General features: G+C 40.5%; 1 protein-coding gene across 1 annotated transcript; it reads left to right on the top strand.

The window, feature by feature from the left end:
* The first annotated feature begins 54 nt into the window (after positions 1–54).
* Positions 55–18,155, top strand: LOC112163355 (homer protein homolog 1). The gene is made up of 9 exons (XM_024299711.2): positions 55–1,152; positions 11,926–12,082; positions 13,315–13,446; positions 13,518–13,610; positions 15,912–16,054; positions 16,281–16,440; positions 16,509–16,619; positions 16,694–16,774; positions 17,033–18,155. The coding sequence occupies exons 1-9, from the start codon at positions 1,148–1,150 to the stop codon at positions 17,219–17,221; spliced, it is 1,071 nt and encodes a 356-aa protein (XP_024155479.1). The 5' UTR covers positions 55–1,147; the 3' UTR covers positions 17,222–18,155.
* Positions 18,156–18,416: the final 261 nt, after the last annotated feature.

Raw genomic sequence — 18,416 nt, 5'->3', positions numbered from 1 at the left:
CTTCACTGTTGTGTGAATGCAGCGTGATGACGTCACGGCCCTGACGCTCCGGCAGGCGCCTCGGCGGATGAAGCTGCCAGTTGTGCTCTTGAGTGAGATGAGGGTCTGACAGAGGGCATAGGGTGGATGCTAAAGAGGATGCGCCGGCCGACGGAGCATCCCCATTTCACTAAACTCGAAACCGGGTTTTGGAGGAAAAATAACTTAAGAATTAAGAAAATAACCCGTTTGTTATTTTCTAGCATTTAAAGCACATCAGCAGAAGCCCGTATTTTCCCGGGCACCGTCGACGGTGAGGCTGAGCTGCTGTTATCTTGGAGGAGGAGGAGGACGGGACGTGATGATAAAACCTGGAGTGTACATCAAGTGTTTTTATGCATTAGAGGCGGAGATGAGGCGGCGTCTGGTAAATAGATGTTCATCATGTCCGAGCGGCTTTAAATGCATCATCTGCGGCGGCAAAACTCTCTAAAATCAATCCGTGGATGAACTGTAGTTTTATTTTTGATACACTGAGAATCAATTGGCCAAATGTGGAGTTTACAAATCAATTTATTTTGTTAAAAATGACAAAATAAATTAATATTAATTTTTATTATTTAACATTTTTGTCAAATTTGACTAAAGGTACGTTTATTTTTGATTATGCTAACATCGAATAGTTACCGCTAGCTTAATTTATGGACTACTTTCCCGGTTAGAAAACATTCCCCTCGGATTTTGTTCTCCCCCACTTTGGATTTAAAAGCTCGATTTAAACATCTGGATCTTAATTGTGCCGTAAGTCAGCCTCCCTCTGCTGTCAGTCTAGTCCCGAGTTCAGCCCGATAATCCCGCATAACTGATGAGTTGGGGTTTATTTGGCTAACGGTTGTAGCATCGCGCGCGCACCGCTGTTTTTCTGTCATCATCATGCCTGCACCGACTCGTTTTGTTCCGACGGAGCCGGCCCAAACCATGCACCCGAGGGCATAGCCGCACACCGAGCCATGTCGGACTGAGCCCGCGGAGTGGCTCCGCCGGTCGGGACCTCAGAGCAGCTTTATTTAGAGGGAGAGCGGATCAAGCGGCAGCGGCTAGCCTCCTGCCTGCTCACAGCGACGGGACCGTCTTTCGACTCTTCTCCTCGGCACCGGAGTCCGTCAAAATGGGGTATGTAGCCGGCCGTAGTCTCGGTAAAAGCTGGGACTCTCGTTCCGCTTTTTTTGGTGTGTTTTCTGCGGGTCTGTGGAGCTCAGAGGAGCGGCGTCTCTGCTGTCAGTCCCGCGGCTAGCTGCCCCCTGCTAACGGAAGCGCCTCAGCCTCCCGGGAAATCACAGACTGATTTAGTCACACAAATATCGGCAAACAAATGTCAATATTCCCAAATTTATCATAAAACAAAGTTAAACTATTTTTCTAAAGCTTCTCCCTTTTAGTATCAAATAGTTGAAACACATTTCAAAGAAAAAACAACAGTCACATACATTTTTAATAATAAATCAGTGTCAGATTGATCCACACAGAAATAGTAGTCTAAATATTTGCCTGTCTTATTTTCAACAATAATCTTTTTTACGCAATCATAATTAATATACTTGTGACTAGAGGTGGAAAAAGTAGAATAAACAACCTTGACTTTAAAATAATTGTTAAATTAATATGTGTTCATCCAGTAACTGGTAAAATAATCAATCAAGTTTTGATTTACAGAACTTCATAGTAATGTAGCCACGAGGGGACCCCGAGTCTGGGTCTTCCTGTGCCCGTCCCCAGCCCGGACGAAATTCAGAGTTGTGTCACAAAGAGTGTGTTGCTTAAAACTCTTTGCCAAACCAATAAAGATTGATTTCCGATGACAACCCCTGACTGGACTGAAAGGTGTGTCCGAACGTCATAGTATTAGGCAAAAATTAAGGAATAATATAATGTGCTCACACTGCTATTTCCAAATATGAAAATGATAATAAATATCACAATTTTACAATTTTACAGTATTTTTAAAAATAAAAATGGTCTAATTATGTCAAATCAATGGTATAAACAAAAAACTTTATTTCAAAAAGTTCAAGTAAATGGAACTTTTTGGTAAAACCTATGCATTTTAATGTTATTATTTATTAATTTTTGAGGACTAAGTTTTGCTGTGTTTAGGAGTTATTTCTTGTAGGAGTTTAATAATGACAAAATTTGTCCTGACAGCTTAATAAACTGATCGATTTCTGTCACCTTATAAAACTTAGAAACAAATATTATGGATAAAACTGAAAGAAAAAACTCTAATACGACTCGCTTATTCCATTGTTTTCTAGTTTTTTTTTTTGGTAATATGTCTATTTATATTGTTTGAATTTAACCATGAGTTCTTATTAATTGATTATTTTCAAAAACTTGTCATTAAGGAGCTTTAATCAAAACTTTTTCAGCATCTCCAACATTATTTTTGCGCGATGTTCCTCTGCATTCTGTGCAGAAAGCATCTTTGAAGATCTGACAACTGCAAATGTAGAAAATTATTGATCCGATTATCCAGACGTTCTTTGTTTATCGCACTAATATAAATATCTATTACATTTACATCCACTATATTCCCCAAAATATTGGCTCACCCATCCCAATGATCATAATCAGGTGTCCTAATCAGTTGGCCTGGCTGCAGGTGTATAAAATCAAGCACAAATCCAGGGGTGAAGTGTCCTTGCTCCTAAATATTCCACAGTCAACTGTCAACAATTTGGATTTCTATAAGATAAAATCTATAAAGTGATTTATATTTAATTTAATAACAAAAATCTTTCGCTATTGGTTCCACATTTAATGACTGGAAAATGTATTTTTTTATCCTTTATTTAATTCAAAACAATAGTTATGTCAAAAAAACTCCTTTCTGATAAGTTGGAAACATTTTTTTTGAAACTCAAAAAATAATCTGTATTTTATTGAATTTTAGAGTCTGAACAAATCGATTAATAGAACTGACAGGTTTTCAACTTGTTAATATCTTAATTTAAACTTACAAAAAGATGATTATTTTATAGGCAATATTTAATAAGTGGTTCATCTGTATTTTAATCTGGTTGGGATAAATGTATTTTATTTAAGCACTTACTTATTTAAATATAAAAAGATAAGGTTAAATTTTTATATATTCTGACCTTATCTGTCGTTTTCAGTTTTCCCCGTCTCTGCGGCTAACATTAGCTGCTGATCATTAGATCCCTCACAGCGTCTGTATTCTGAGTTTTAAGATTACAGATGCCCACAGATTAGGTGGTAATGAAGTAGGCTACTGTTGCCGGACTGAAAGCAGCCGGCTGTCCAGCTGACAGACCGACCGCTGCAGAAGCGGGCCTTGTAATTTTGCGCTGCCAGAGATAAGTCTTTTTAAGTCGGCGGGGCTTGGCTGGTGCGCCGCTCGCAGCTGAACCTGCAGATGTATGGAGATTCTCCTGATGAAGACAAGAGCGACCTAGTTTTTACTCCAGATGAAGGAGCATGTGATCGGTTTGTTGTCATATTGGTTGGAGGAGGAGAAAGAGGAGGAGGGGAGTGAACTGCTAACCTCCTCATCCTCAGTAATTCTCAAGGCCAGTGGTTGGAATCCCGTCAACAATTAATTCCTGAAGCACAGCCGGTGAGCACATCCCAGCCAGGCCGCGTGATCACACCTTCAGGAGGTTCCCTTTGGGCTAAATGGAAACAAATCCAGAGTTTTATTTCTCTGAAAAACTATTAGCTTTTAACCATGGACTGTATAAGAGAGAACTGGACATGGTGAGCGTGACATCACCCATAGAAAATGCCTTACTTTCGGTTCCAACAAAATCAAGTCAATTCAGTCACCATTTTTCCGCGATACGGATGGCGCCATGTTGGAACCAGACAACGTTAATAAACAACGATTGGACCAAGACCGTCTGAGTCAACATTTCCATGGCAACCACTCTGGCTGATCAGGAATGAGCTTGTTGGAAAGCCACACCCCTTGCGCTGAAAGCGGGCTCAAGAGAACCTGTGAGACGTTTTGAATGTTCGAGATGAGGACCAGCGGGCACCACATGCCTTTATTGAGCCATCTGATTGGTCAGTTTAAAACTTGAATAATTTGCAATTTATAGCAAACATATCATGAGAAAAAAATTGAACTGGCAAAAACATGTTAAAAAAGGTATTGGAGCAAGAGCGGTTATTTAAGAAAATAGAATGACTGGGTAATAGCTGTTTATTTCTCTTTAGAAGTCTGTGGGTTTTTGGCTTTTTTGGACCAGCCGGTACTTCCTATTTGAAACACGTAGGGGAGGGGTATATCAGTCCAGTTCTCTATATACAGTCAATGGTTTTAACTATTGAAGTAAGCTGACGAACTGAGACCGTAATCTAACCTTTCCTGGCAGCAGAACCTTACATCTGCAGAAATGTACCTGCTTCTAAGACCCACTCCCATCATATTCTGATCTATTTTAAAATCATTCCCAATGCTCTTTTAATGATGATGGTTTTTTTTAGCCCAATTCAAAAAACCTGTGTTGTTTTCTAAGACATAGTTTCTATAAAGCGGCAAGAGTTCATTAGAAATTCACCTGTGAGTTGTAGACGGGAACCTTGTCCCGGAGCAACACCGCCTCCCCTTCCCCTCCCCGTTGCTGAGAAAGAGAATAATCAAACTTTCTTAAAGTCTTTTGACTGTATTTGGCTGGCATTACTCTCCCTAGCACTTTATTTTGAAAGTCATTTCAGGGGGATAAAACAATTTTTTTGTCTGAAAATAAAAGTTGTTGTTGGAAAACTAAGGTTAGTTTAGTGTGTGTGTATGCGGTTATTTATAGTTGACAAACATGAAACATCTGTATCAGCATCTGTTTCAATCTACTTATCAGTTCTAAATACCGGCTCTATGTCATCAATCAGTTTGTGTGCTGGTTTCACATAGAAGTCAGGCTCTGGTTTGAGGGCATTGTGGTTTTTTGGGTAACCTCAGGAACTTCCCCCTCATTGTGGGTTCAGTTTGTCTGTATTAGACACTTCCGCTGAAATCAGGGAGACAGTGATCCAGAGCAGAGGGTTTACCCTGCCGGGCGCCGGCTGCCCACCTCTGTGCGCTCGCTCGGACACCGCGATGGGATTGGGCAGCACGTGGGGAACAAGAAGGAGAGGATGTTCGCGGCTCATGATCAGCCCTGGGTCACATGGGCTGTTGCCACGGCGACACAGCAGCAGCTAAGTTAATAACGTGGCATTCCTTTGCTTCTGGAATGGGAGCTGCTGCCAAAAGATTGGATCCTGGTACTTTTTAGTCATTAATTTTGTTTTTAACTTCTATTGAAAAGATCAATAAAATTAGTTGTTAAAGAGATCATTAATTAAATTATATATTTGTAGAAGTCATGTTAGCTGAGCAGCACTTTTTTGAATGTTCCCTCATTTGAAAGTTAAAAATTCAACTGAAAGTTCTTACAGAAACATTTCCTAAAATACTGTAACTCTCCTCACGGCCTGGAGAATTTGAATCTGGAGTTGGGACAGTTTTTCATAGGACAACAGAGTTTCAGAGAGTTCTATGGCTCTTTCACGTTAAGCTGATGCTATTTACCTGCAAACTCAAGTGCAAACTAAAAAAATTGCATTACCTGCGATAATGCATGTGTGAATGCATATTTGCTGAATGTTGTCGCTGAATATGCTGCAAACATTTGCTGAAGATGCTGTAAGGACTTACTGTAATTGCTGAAGGAATTGCTGAAAGTAGCTTAACAAAGAATTAGCCTTAAAAACCGGAGAAAGTGTCAAATTAGCCAAAAAAGATAAAATGATGCTAATATGTTAGCAAAACTCAAAGTTAGCTTAAAAAACATACTTAGTTATAATGTTCATTGTGACGCTGAGGTGTGTATCATTATCTTAGCACACGATACTTCTGTTAGGAAACCTTCCGATTAAATGGTAAAGTTAGCATTGGACTGTTGTTAAATGTGTAAACTAATTTGGAGAATGTAATCGTATAACACTGTTATCTGGATTTATTTGAAAAAAGAAGTTTCTTTTGCTTTGAAGCAAATTGTTTTTAGCAAATAATAAGACAAATTAGGAATGAAGTAGAATATATACATTTGTTTAAATGTGATTTTATAAAATAAAACTTAACTATGACTTTTTTCTTTGTGTTTTATGACCTGATTAAATTAATTCAATATAACTTATTTGTTTTAGCTTTAATTAAGCTAAAAACTGGTGTATTTTTTATGTTCTGGAACAGTACGGTGTTTGTTTGTCCAAAGCGCAGCGTCTGTGTGGATTTTCTGTGAATGCGTTCGCCGTCTGTACGCGGGGAACTGCTGAGCCGATAACATCTGCGCTCAGATTCCTGTTAAAGCACTTGTCATTGAGACTTGAATGCAACAGTGAGCTTCATTGTGAAGGGGGATTATGGGCCACAATCGCCACACTCACTCACTCATAGAGGCACACGGCACGTGGCCAGATTTCCTTCCAGCAGACGTTTCTCACCTCCCCATTCTACATGGAAAACCGCAGCGGCCGAAAACCTGCGAACAGAACACCGTTACCCAGCATGCTCGCTGTTTTGACATGTACGAATAGCACAGGAGCAGGAGAGGATACAAAATGTAAATGATGACAAAGAAGTTTAGCAAAAAAGTTCTTATCAATATAACAAAGGTATAAATAAAGAAAATAAAATTTAGAAACACTATTTTATTGTGTTTTTTTAATGGTTACAGTTCTCATGCAGCTTCTTTCAAAATAAGAGTCACAGTTTTAGTTATCTGCTCTAGTCTTGAAGTAAATGCAGCTGAAATCTGATTCTTAAATATTCCATAACCCATTCCTATCAACCTCTGTGTCCCATTTTATTCATTTATTTTATGTTAATGTTTCATGTTTACCGTTTTCCCAGAAACAATAGTTTTATGATACTATCATTTACAAATATCAAGTTATTTAATCAGATATTATTTATGTACTGATCTTTTCTAAAGTTTGTCAGTCCGACATATTTCATTATTATGTCTGAAAAAGTTAGATTTTTTTCAAGTTAAATTTAAATTATTAAATACTTGTATCACAGATTATGTGGAAGTGTATGACATTTAAATGAACAAAAACAACACCTGATTTTTTACTAAAACAGTTGCTACAGTCACATTTTTGTCATTTAAATGACCCTGTAGGTACATGAAACTGTGTTAAAAATGCCTCCAAGTTTATTTGATTCTTGTGTTCTGATGAGTCAAAAACTGAATGAGGTGGTTGATATTTTAAACAAACTGAACTGCTCACGCTACAAACCCTTCAAAATAAGAGATATCTGTAGTATTTTTTGGGCTCAACTCCTTCAAGACAAGAAGCTCTTCAAACCAACACCTGAAAAACAACAAAAAGGGAAAATTCTGGTTAAAGAAATAAACAATAAATGTTGACAAACTCACTAACACTCCAAAACTTTGTAGGTGAAACCAAACACTTGAAAACATCAGTGAAATGCATAAATACAAATATAAGACCAAAAACAAAGCAAAACTTAAATTTCTCTATTTCATGTCTTAATTCATCTAAATGGGTAAACTATGTCAGAGTGAAGGTGAAGATATCAGTTTAAAGGGTTAAATAAATCAGCTTCATGTTTCTAAGTAGATTCTGCTGAAAGGAGCTTTCAGTTTCATAACAGACGTATACAAAGAGGTGCTGGTTCTTTTCCATTCTGGCTGAGTACAAAAGTTAAAATTGTGAAAGAAACTTTTACTACCAAAAGAGTTGATTAAGCTTTCATCTGGAGATGACCTCTATTCCAGGTGGGGTTTTATCCTCAAGCAAATGAACAAAATGTTCTTGATCTGTCATCATTTAAAAAGGAAAATTACTTAAAAAACTAAACCTAACCTAAGATGAGGCCAAATGCTATAAACCAGGGGTGTCAGGATCCAGACTTTAATGGCCGGTGTTCTACATGTTTTCCAACCAATCTGTCGTTGAAGCTCCTTATTGGCCAAACACACCTGATCCAGGTAATCAGCAGCAGATGAGGCAGGATTTCTGGAAAACCAGAAGGACGTCGGCCCTCCAGGAGTTTGACACTCCTGCTGTAAACTGTCCCGCTTCAGCCTCATCTAGTTTGCATGATATCTCCTCCTGAGCTTCTGCTGGTGGATCATGAGATCTCTAGTAACCAAATCAGGACACATGAAGCAGATCGGCTCCTCAAAGCTCAAAACAACCATTGTCTCAAGTTCAGCCCGTCTTTAAGCCTCCGATGTTCTGTCCTCCCGTGTGATTCCACACTCATTAACTAACCGTGTCTGTCCTTAAATAACATCTGCTCTCCCAAATTAATGAAGAGATTTCTAGAGATGGGAACAAAGGATTCCCACAGGAGCATCAGTCAGAAAATATTCTCTGGAAACCTTTCAGTCAGATCCCAGAACCAAACCAGAACTTTACCTGGGTTCTGAGCCACATGTAGAATAACATTCTGAGGAGATAATTGAAGGAGGCTTTAGTTAATGTATTACCTTTTAATTACCAGAAATACAAAAGTTTCTTACCGAAACAAAATTTAAAACAATAAATAAAAGCAGATTAAAAGTGTGAGAGTTCAGCAAAATTTAGGTTTGGACCTAAAAAACCCAGAACATCTGTGTTCATCAGGAATCTTATAAAAGGATTCCAGGGATCCATCTTCAAACGGAGCAAACTGGCACACTTTTGGCATTAGAGAAGATGGTATCTGTGTAAAATAGGCTTATCGCCGCGGTAACCAAAGCATCTGTAGACGCCACTCAGTCCTTTTATTTGGATCGGAGCTTAACTGATGGTTAATTATCTGGTACATTTGCATTTTTCTTTGCATTAGAGCCATAAGACGAGGTAGTTTGTCGAAGAACACGAAAAGATGATTTTTGTTTCATTTCTTTTTATGGAGATCCAGAGGAATCCTTTGATGTTTTCATTGAAAGCTTTCATGCTGATTTCTGTGATCAGTTTTCCTTGCGAGCTTCACCTCCATGTCGGTTCTCTGAAACCGTCTGCTGATCTCTGGCACTTTCAGGTCACCTTTGGCATCAGCTCACACTCACACAGAAGAATCTAACGCCGTCGCTTCCCAAGCGGAGTCATGCAGGCGTGACTGTGTGAGTGACGGGCAGACAGCTGCTGCTGCCAGTCGATGAACCTGAGAGCGCCGGACGCTTCCAGTCACTCGACCTCTGGTTTCCAGTATAATCCTCTGTGTGTTTGCCCCTCTGCATGTCTGCTGAAGGGTAGATTTATCTGAACTGGTCAGGATTTTGATGACGTGCCACACTGCTGGACTTCATAAAGGTTTTATCTCCATCCTTTCTTGTAATGCAGAACAGTGGAGAGAGCGGCCATGTTGGTTGAGCTGGAGGTATCAGATGAAGACGTTGAGGCTCAGGAATGAATCCAACAGATTAAACGGCAGAGTGAGATGGTTTGAGAGGAGGATGTTGGTGAAAGGATGTTACCAAAGAGGAGGTCATGATGGTGGTTGGTGTGAACCAGGAGGATGCTAAGGACAGGGTTACGATTGGCTGAGGAGACCCCTTAAGGGAGCAGCAGAAAGACAAAGAAGACGTCCTGTAACACAGCCTTTGTGTGAATTATGGATGTTTTGGGATTTGAGAAATATTTGACCTTCTTCTGTGAAACGTTTTCCTCAGGAATGTTGCCGTTTTATGCTGCTCCTTGTTCTTCTTGGAACAGTTTTTGGTTTGTAGCAGCGGGATGAAAAGAACAGCTTCAGTTTTGTGAACTTGATTACCGTATTTTTCGGACTATAAGTCGCACCGGAGTATAAGTCGCAGGGGCCAAAAAATGCATAATGAAGAAGAAAAAACCATACATAAGTCGCACTGGAGTATAAGTCGCATTTTTTTCAAGTAATTTATTTTACCAACTGGTTGAAAAAAACGATATTACATCATCCTGGAAGGTAAGTTATAACATTCATAAGTGAATAGAAAACAGGCTGAATATGTGTCAACACATATTCACATATTAGCATCATGAAAAAAACGAAAAGGTGTAGCATTTATATAACATAACAGTTTTATTTAACTATAGCCTCAAGAACTCATCAACTTTGTATCTTTACTGTAAATAATTGCACTTAATCTCACTCCATATCAATAAATCCGTTAAATTCTTCGTCCTCTGTGTCACGTCTGAATAACTAAAGTAAATAAAGTAATTGCATAGATCACCATAAGAGGGCACTCTAGACTTACGGTCCATATCTCATCTCATTAAAAATTCGTATATAAGTCGCACTGGAGTATAAGTCGCAGGGACATTCAATCTATGAAAAAAACCGCGACTTATAGTCCGGAAAATACGGTAATAAGAAACGGGAAGAACTCATAAAAAGTGACACAAGACTCAGATGAACGTAGAACATTTCAGTTTGACTTGTATGGTAGAGAGAAGTCTTTCTGCGTTGCTGTGGGAGAATGAGTTGCCCAATTGGTCTTCTGACCCTTTCTTGGCATCTTTGGGAAATCATTTCCCAATCAGAAGTTTTTTCTTTTTTATTGCGACGCAACTTCTTGAAGTTCTAAGGAAACGCAATACAGAATGCAATCTGAAGTCAATGAGAAAAAGAACAAGTTGCATTCTGGGTAATCTCTACATTCATTGCGTTTCCACTTTGTTTTTTCTTCTTAAGGGGATTGAAAATACCTGCAGTGTGGTGGTTTGAAACCGAACCTCTAGTTTAGTGTGTATGCAAATGAAATACCTGGAGCCAGATCAGTTCACCAGGTAATGGTGGTTTGCTACACAAGCAAGTCTTTACTTTATTAATTTAAAATTGCACTTTTGAAACAGATTATTTTATAATAACTATTGGCTAAACTTCAAGTTGGACTCTAATATAACTTGTACAATTTCAAAATACATTTAACACTGATTGGTTCTGATTTATTGGGTCCTGCGACATCACAAGTCCAGGTAAGGTTAGAACATACCACATTTCTATTCATTCCCATCATTTTGGAAGGTTAGTGGCATAGATGAGTATTAGAAAAATAATATTTCCTTATCAATCCTTAGGCTTAGATGGAGTTTAAAGGATAACCAAACAGGGAAGTTAGAGGCTGACTCCGCCCACAGCCGACATTTGAAAATCCAGTCAGAGGGGGCGGGGCTGGAGAACAGGACTGTTATCATTAACGTCTTAAAACTTACTTGGTTTGACCAATCACAAAACCAATCATACCTCGATTCCACCTGTAGGAGGCAGCACAAAGACAGTTTTTGATTCTATTTTTAAGAATTAAAACAAGTTTATTTTAATTTGTCCAAAAATTGGCACTGACCAACAGACAGCACTTTTAAAGCCCCATTTAAAGAGTTCAACAGCAAAAAAAAAAGTTAATTTAGGGTTTGGGTACTCTTTAAAACAAGTGAAAAACAATAGAGCAAAATGTTGCTGTAGAGGCAACTTTGCTGTCTCAAGTTTAGTTTTTCTTAATGTGGCTCTGTTTTATAAATACTCTGGAGTCCATTCTGTTTACTTGTTTATTTCTTTATAGAAACAGTTTGAGAAAATAATGAATTTGCTTTGATTAACGAAACTGGTTAACGAAAGATGGAAAAAGTCATTGAAGAAAACAACAAACACCTTTCAACTCCCTCCAAAGATCTTCTATGGGGTTGAGATCTGGAGACTCTAGGCCACTCCAGGACCTTGACATGCTTCTTAGAAAGTCAGAATTTTAGAAAACGGTTTACTTCCAGCTCCAATCACATTACAGACCTCGCCCATATTTTTAATTTGGAGAATTTGCACTATTGGTGGTTGACTAAAAACGTTTTTGCCCCACTTTTAATAAACAATAATGTAAATTTCATATTTTGAGCTTTTTTTCCCAAGTATCCTCAGTTTAAAGCGTCTCTTCTTCCGGATCTGCACAGGGAGCAGCCCATCTTCAGCACCAGGGCCCACGTCTTCCAGATCGATCCAAACACCAAGAAGAACTGGGTTCCCACGAGCAAGCACGCCGTCACCGTCTCCTACTTCTTCGATAGCACCAGGAATGTATATCGGATCATCAGTCTGGACGGGTCCAAGGTTTGTGACCGAGCAGTTCGGCTGTTTTTCTTGTCTGAGACGAGACAAATGTTTGGAGAAACTGCCATCTTAGTGACTTCAAGAACCCAACCTGATGAGCAGAACCGGGTTTGTCCTGGTGGGTCTCGTCAGGTCGGTGCTGACGGGCCTCTCGTCTGCATTCCACAGTGATTATTTTAGTCCTGAGCGAGGTGAGAGTTAGAGTGGTTACGCAACAGCATCTGTGGGTAACTGGTGCTGCTGTCGGTTCTGTGGCTCTGCTGCGATCCGGCACCAGAAGACGTTATCGCCCTGACAACAGCGGCAGCTCAGAAAGAGAAAATGCCAGACGATGAATCACTCGGCTTGTTCTGCCCTCGAAATACCAAAGGGAGGAGACTTCTGTCATTTTCAGCAGAAGGAAAGTGTTGCAGGTTAAAACAAAAGCCGAAGAAAACGGTCGACTCTGACTGACCTCGCTCTGCTGTGGAGTTCATTAGAACCTCTTCATGACCAGCAGAGTGATGGCTGATACAAACAGACATTTGTAAAGGTGTAAAACTGTAAAAAATGAATAGGTTAATAACTTAAAAATCTAATTTTTTTAAAAGACTTTTTCCCCCATTAACATGTCATAGTGTAGTTTAAGTGTTCCTAAAACATAAACAGACTTTCAGAATAAAACATCTGCATATGCAGCCTAAATACACATCACTCCTGTATTGATGCACATTTTGTTTGATAGAAACATTTTAGGAAGCATAAAATATATGAAGATCAGTGAAAGTTTCAGTTAAAAACGACTAAACATCAAATGTAGAGCTGTCTGAATCAGTTTGACAGTTTCAATTAAAATCACTCAAACCTAAAAGAACAAACTCCGTCAGCGGTTGCATTGGGATTGTCAAAGGATATCTGACCATCAACCCGTTGCCATGGATACCACACAAAGTTAAGGTTGTTTTCTTGCTACATCTCTGGTAGTTTCTGAGTTTTAACCCCAAGTTTAGAAAAAATACATAAATGGAAATGACATTTACTTCTGATAAGTAGGCGAACACATCTACGAAGTTCAGTGGTTCAGCTCAGACTAGAGACTGAAAACTATGGAAATGTTAACAGATTTCATAGTTTGCTCAGATGCAGCCAATCCACATCATCAGTTGAAGGTTTTTCCGTGCTGAAGCCTTCACGAGTTTGTCCTTCAAGCATGAACTGGTCCAAAGAGGAAACTTCTGCTCCATCATCCACAGGCCATCATCAACAGCACCATCACCCCCAACATGACCTTCACAAAGACGTCGCAGAAGTTCGGGCAGTGGGCCGACAGCCGGGCCAACACCGTGTACGGCCTGGGCTTCTCCTGTGAAAGCCACCTGGTCAAGGTGGGAACCGTCTTGAACGTTTCCTCTGGGTTCAGGCTCGTCTGCTTAAGGGTCTTCTGCTCCTCTCTCAGTTTGCAGACAAATTTGCGGAGTTTAAGGAAGCAGCACGGTTAGCCAAGGAGAAGTCTCAGGAGAAGACGGAGCTCACCAGCACTCCCTCTCAGGTAAGGTCACCTGGTTACCGTCTGCACACTGACAGGTGATGTTTTAGTGCTGCCACAGAACTGAATGTTCACAGTCGCTTCTCAACTCATCTAAACTACCTGGAAGTAAGATGCCTGAATCTCTGATGCTCCGCCTTTCGCTCCTTGTGGGTTCCGCCCATTTCCTGACGTCATCCTAGAGCCGGCTTCAGCAGCGTGCCGTTCTTGCAGATTAGGAGCAAGAGGAGCCACTTCTTCTCAGTCAATGCTTAAATAAAAAGCTTTTTGCCGATCACCGCTAGCTACACGGGAAAAGTGGGTGTTTGTGTTAGCCTGGGGGCGGAGCTGGCAGCACAGACTCTTCCTGGAAGGGGCTGTTCCAATGTTGTGATGTCACAATGTGAGGACCCTTGTTTTAGTGAATTGGGTGGGGCTCTTGCCCAATATCACCAATCAGGAGTGAGCTTGTTAGAAGACCACACCCCTAAATCTGGAAAAACGTTTTGAATGTTGGGTGTGGGGGCCAGCAGGCTCCACCTACTTTTATTAAGGCATCTGATTGGTCAGTTTATAACTTGAATAACTTGCACTACAGAAAAAATGAGAATGCAATAAAAAGGTATCAGAGGAAGAACGGTTATTCTGACCAATATAGAAACTGAGTAATAGTTGTTTATTTCTCTGTAGAAGTCCATGTGATCTTGGCTTCTTGGAGATATCAAGCACTTCCTGTTTAAAGCACGAGGGGGGAGGAGTCACTCCCTCCAGTTCTCATATACAGTCAATGGTCTGATAAAATGCTGGTTTCAGGAGTTCCTCCCTTAACTTCAGAAAAGTCCTCAGCTCTGTGCTGGTCTTGTCGATAAAAAGATGTTTTATTTTTACTTCATGGCCGCTGTGCTCTGTAATTGTTTCTCTTCAGGGTGGTGCAGTTAAAAGGAATGTCTTATCAGTCGGCAAATTCTATAAAAAGAAGGTAAAATCTAAAACAGACGTCTCTGTAAAACATTTTAACTTCGTATGTTCAGTGACAAACTCTCCTCAAGTGTCCTCCTGTTGTTGTTTTGTAAAGTTTCTCTTATTGTGTTTGTTTTTGTGAAGCTCAGACCCACTTCTACCTTTTTAACAAGTGTATCGTTCATTTCCTTCGTCCTTCTTAGCCCCAAAAGTCCAGATGTTTGTAACCTTCCTGTTACAGTAAGACCAAACTCCATCCTGCAGTTCCTGTTTGATGTGAAAAACTGACGGTTTCACCTTTTAAAGTACAAAAAACAAAACAAACAAAAAAAAAATCTCAATTATGTCAAATGTTTGTTCATTTGGAAACTAAAAGACAAACTGCTGCGTTTCTCTGAAGCCGGTTTGTTTTTTAGATCGTGAACTTTTATTTTTTTAATCACATTTTTCCAGAGTCAAACATTCCTGTGGTTCTGATGAAATATGAAATCTCTGAGATAAACCAGACCTGCTGTTGCATGACGCCGTTTATTTACTTCACTGTTCCTCGTCTGTACATTGGGGGTGTTTTTTTAATTAAATCATTAGTAGGAGGCTGTACATAAAGTGACATGTTTATGTTGAAAGTCTAAACTAATAATTATGTACATCTGCGCTAACAATTTATTTTTTCTAATGTGTCCTTTATTGAGCAATTATTAGCTAGTTAGCATAACCAATGAGGTCAAAATCAACAGCTGCTTTTTTTTTTTTTTTTTTTTTAAATATATTGTTATGTTGTTAACCTCTGCTACATAAAATAGTCAAATTAACATTAAAAGCCCGGAAGGAAATTGTTCTTTAGTTTCAAACAATCAGTTTGAATTGTTTGTTTTTTTTCCCAAGATGCATTTCTGCCAGCAGAACTTTTAATAAGCTGCAGATTTTCTCAACAAAAAGCAGCTAAACAAATTAAAAATATTAGGTGCTTCTTAACCAGGTGTTCGGTGCAAAGACTTCTGGGTATTGTAGTATTTTTATGTAGTCTTTTGCAAATAAAAAACAGTTGTAGCATCTTTTATTTAACTTTAACCGATTTGGTTTTTCTTTGTTATTATGAGTCGACTCATAATGAATCAAAGCATTAATACTAATCTTAATATACATCTGGGTTCACATTAAACAAAAGATGATCAAATCATGACTGTAGTTTTCCTCAATGTTCTGAATCACTGCAGTTCTGATCGTTTCTGGAGTCAAGACTTCAAAAATCTTTTCTGTTCAGTTCACTACAGTTCTGTTTGCATAATTTCAGATTTTAGAGATAATCTAAGATTTGATTTAATCCGTAACAAAAACCTGCCTTTTCTGCATGTTTTAACTCAGGAGTCGGCACCGGCCGACCTGCAGTCACCTCTGACCTCCGAGAGCGTCAACGGTACCGATGATGAGAGACTCGCCGCAGACGCCAACCAGCATGCCGACACACGGGCAGAACCTTCCCAGAATGCACTGCCCTTCTCTCACAGGTGATCCAACCGTTTTTTCACTGCAAACTGGTTGATGGTGAATTTTATCTTTAAGTTATGTTTCCATGGAGACCATTTCTAGATGAGAATATGAACCGTCTAAGCCAACAGCTTTTATTTTGAACAAATCCTGTCAAAGACGATCAGGTTTTGCTTTTATTTTGGCGTCATTCACGCATAGAAATGTCTTTTTTCAATCCCAAACTCGGACGCTTCGCCTCTACAGTTCATCCAGCATCAACAAGCACTGGGAGGCGGAGCTCGCAGCGCTGAAGGGCAACAACGCCAAGCTGACGGCGGCTCTGCTGGAGTCCACGGCCAACGTCAAGCAGTGGAAGCAGCAGCTGGCGGCCTATCAGGAGGAGGCGGAGCGACTACACAAACGGGTACGGCTCCGCCTCCCCACGCTCCCCGCCGGAGAGCCTTCCATTTCATCGTTTGTTTCGGTCATCAGGTGACCGAGCTGGAGTGCGTGAGCGGCCAAACCACGGTGATCAAAACCCAGAAAACAGAGCTGAACAGAACGATAGAGGAGCTGGAGGCGGCTCTGAGGGCCAAAGAGGAGGTACAGAGGAGGAGCGGCGAGGGGAGCGGCGGTCAGGCGAAAGGACAAACACTCAGTAAATTCTGTCTTTTCAGGAGCTGGAGAGACTGAAAGCCGAGGTGGAGAGTGCCAACGAGTTCCGCTTTCAGAAAGACTCGCTCCTGCAGAGGCTGGAGGTGAGAATGAAGACGTTCTCGGGACAGCAGCTGATCCTCACTGAGGGGTTCTCTGAAACCAGAGCGGAGACGTGTACCGATTTATTCAGCTCTTTAAATCAAATCAACCTGTAAGACCCTTTACTCTGATTGGCTAGTTTGAAGTGATGTCATCAGGATGCACACTATTTGATTGGTTCCTATAACTTCTGCGACAACAATTATCAAGAAAAGAGTGTCTGCATCCTCTTACCTTTGTTGTGGTCTGGTCTGGGTCAGGACACGGAGGCGAGGAACCAAACTCTGGAGGCGCAGCTGAACGACCTGGAGCAGCGGCTGGAGAGCATCCAGCTGGAGAGGGAAACCTACCGGAAGAACCTGCGCTCGCTGCTGGAGCTGCTGGACGGCAAGATCTTCGAGCTGACGGAGCTGCGCGACACGCTGGTCAAGCTGATCGAAGCCAGCTAGAAAGACTCCGCCCCCTCCCTGCGGCGCAGCGCCCCCACCGTTCTGCACGTCGGTACCTGCATCACGCCACGACTTGAATTTTTTCCTTTCTCACGTGTCAGAGTTTACATGCATCTGCGGTACACACGGATCGTTTACAAGCAGCCAAGGGAAGCCTTCCCCCCTTCACCCACTCTGGACCCCGTTCTCATCGCTTTTTGGTTGTCACGGAAACGGCGGATGAAGGAGCCACACTCTGGGGGGGGGGGCGACGATAATCCAGCGACTGCCACATGTTCTACATTCAGTAGATGAGCAATACGATAACAGCATCACTTTGAAACACTTTCACCTTCAGGTGCAAATGACTCCGCCCTCTCAAAAAAGAGGAGGAGTTTAATTCAGCCGCTTTTCTTTCTTTACGTTTATTTAAACTTTTTGTACTCCACGTGTGTTTGTGGACGATTTTTCTTTTCCTTTTTGTCACGACTTGATTTTCAACGACAGAATCCTTTTTTAAAAAATAATAATTTATTTCTCAAATTACAGACGACGGTTAAAGTTGGGAAAAAAATCAAACTGAGTTTATTTATATCTGCTTCTTTTTCCGACCGTCACCTGGAAAAACAGGCGATATCTTTGGTTCGAAAAGGCTGCGGAGAATCTTTTTTCTTTTTGCCAAATCGTCTTTTCCTGTACAGATCTCAACTCGTTGCCTTTGGCACAGAGATGCATCTACGGTAGCTAACTAGCGGTACGTTCTTTTGTGGGAGTAACTGTTGCCAAAAATGAACTGACATGCTACAGCGTGGACGCCTGGAGAACACTGCTTAAGGGCTTGATGGTGGTCGGGACTTTTTTCTGCTAAAAGGGATTCGGTTCAGATGTTTCAATCACATGCTTCAAAACACAAAATGTACGTTTGATTTATAGTAAAACAAATCGTATCACAGAAGTCGAGTCTTTTCCTTTTTTGGGTTCTCCATTGGGAACAGTCAGGCGGGAGAGGTGGGATCACCGGAGTTAACTCCGCCCAACTTTCTGAAAGTTGTGGGCGGGACAAAGTCAAGATTGAAGCTTAATGTGCACAAATTTAAGAACTAAAAATAAAATGTGCTAAAGACACAAAAATAAAGCTTTGCTGCATCTATTGACTGTAGACGAGAATTGGACTGAGTGACTCCTCTGGGTGTAACATCACCATAGAAAATGCGTA

The sequence above is a fragment of the Oryzias melastigma genome, linkage group LG12, assembly GCF_002922805.2.
Source record: "Oryzias melastigma strain HK-1 linkage group LG12, ASM292280v2, whole genome shotgun sequence".
NCBI classification, from domain to species: Eukaryota; Metazoa; Chordata; class Actinopteri; order Beloniformes; family Adrianichthyidae; genus Oryzias; species Oryzias melastigma.
Note: the sequence above shows the minus strand (reverse complement) of the source record. Positions and strands in the feature narration are given on the sequence as shown.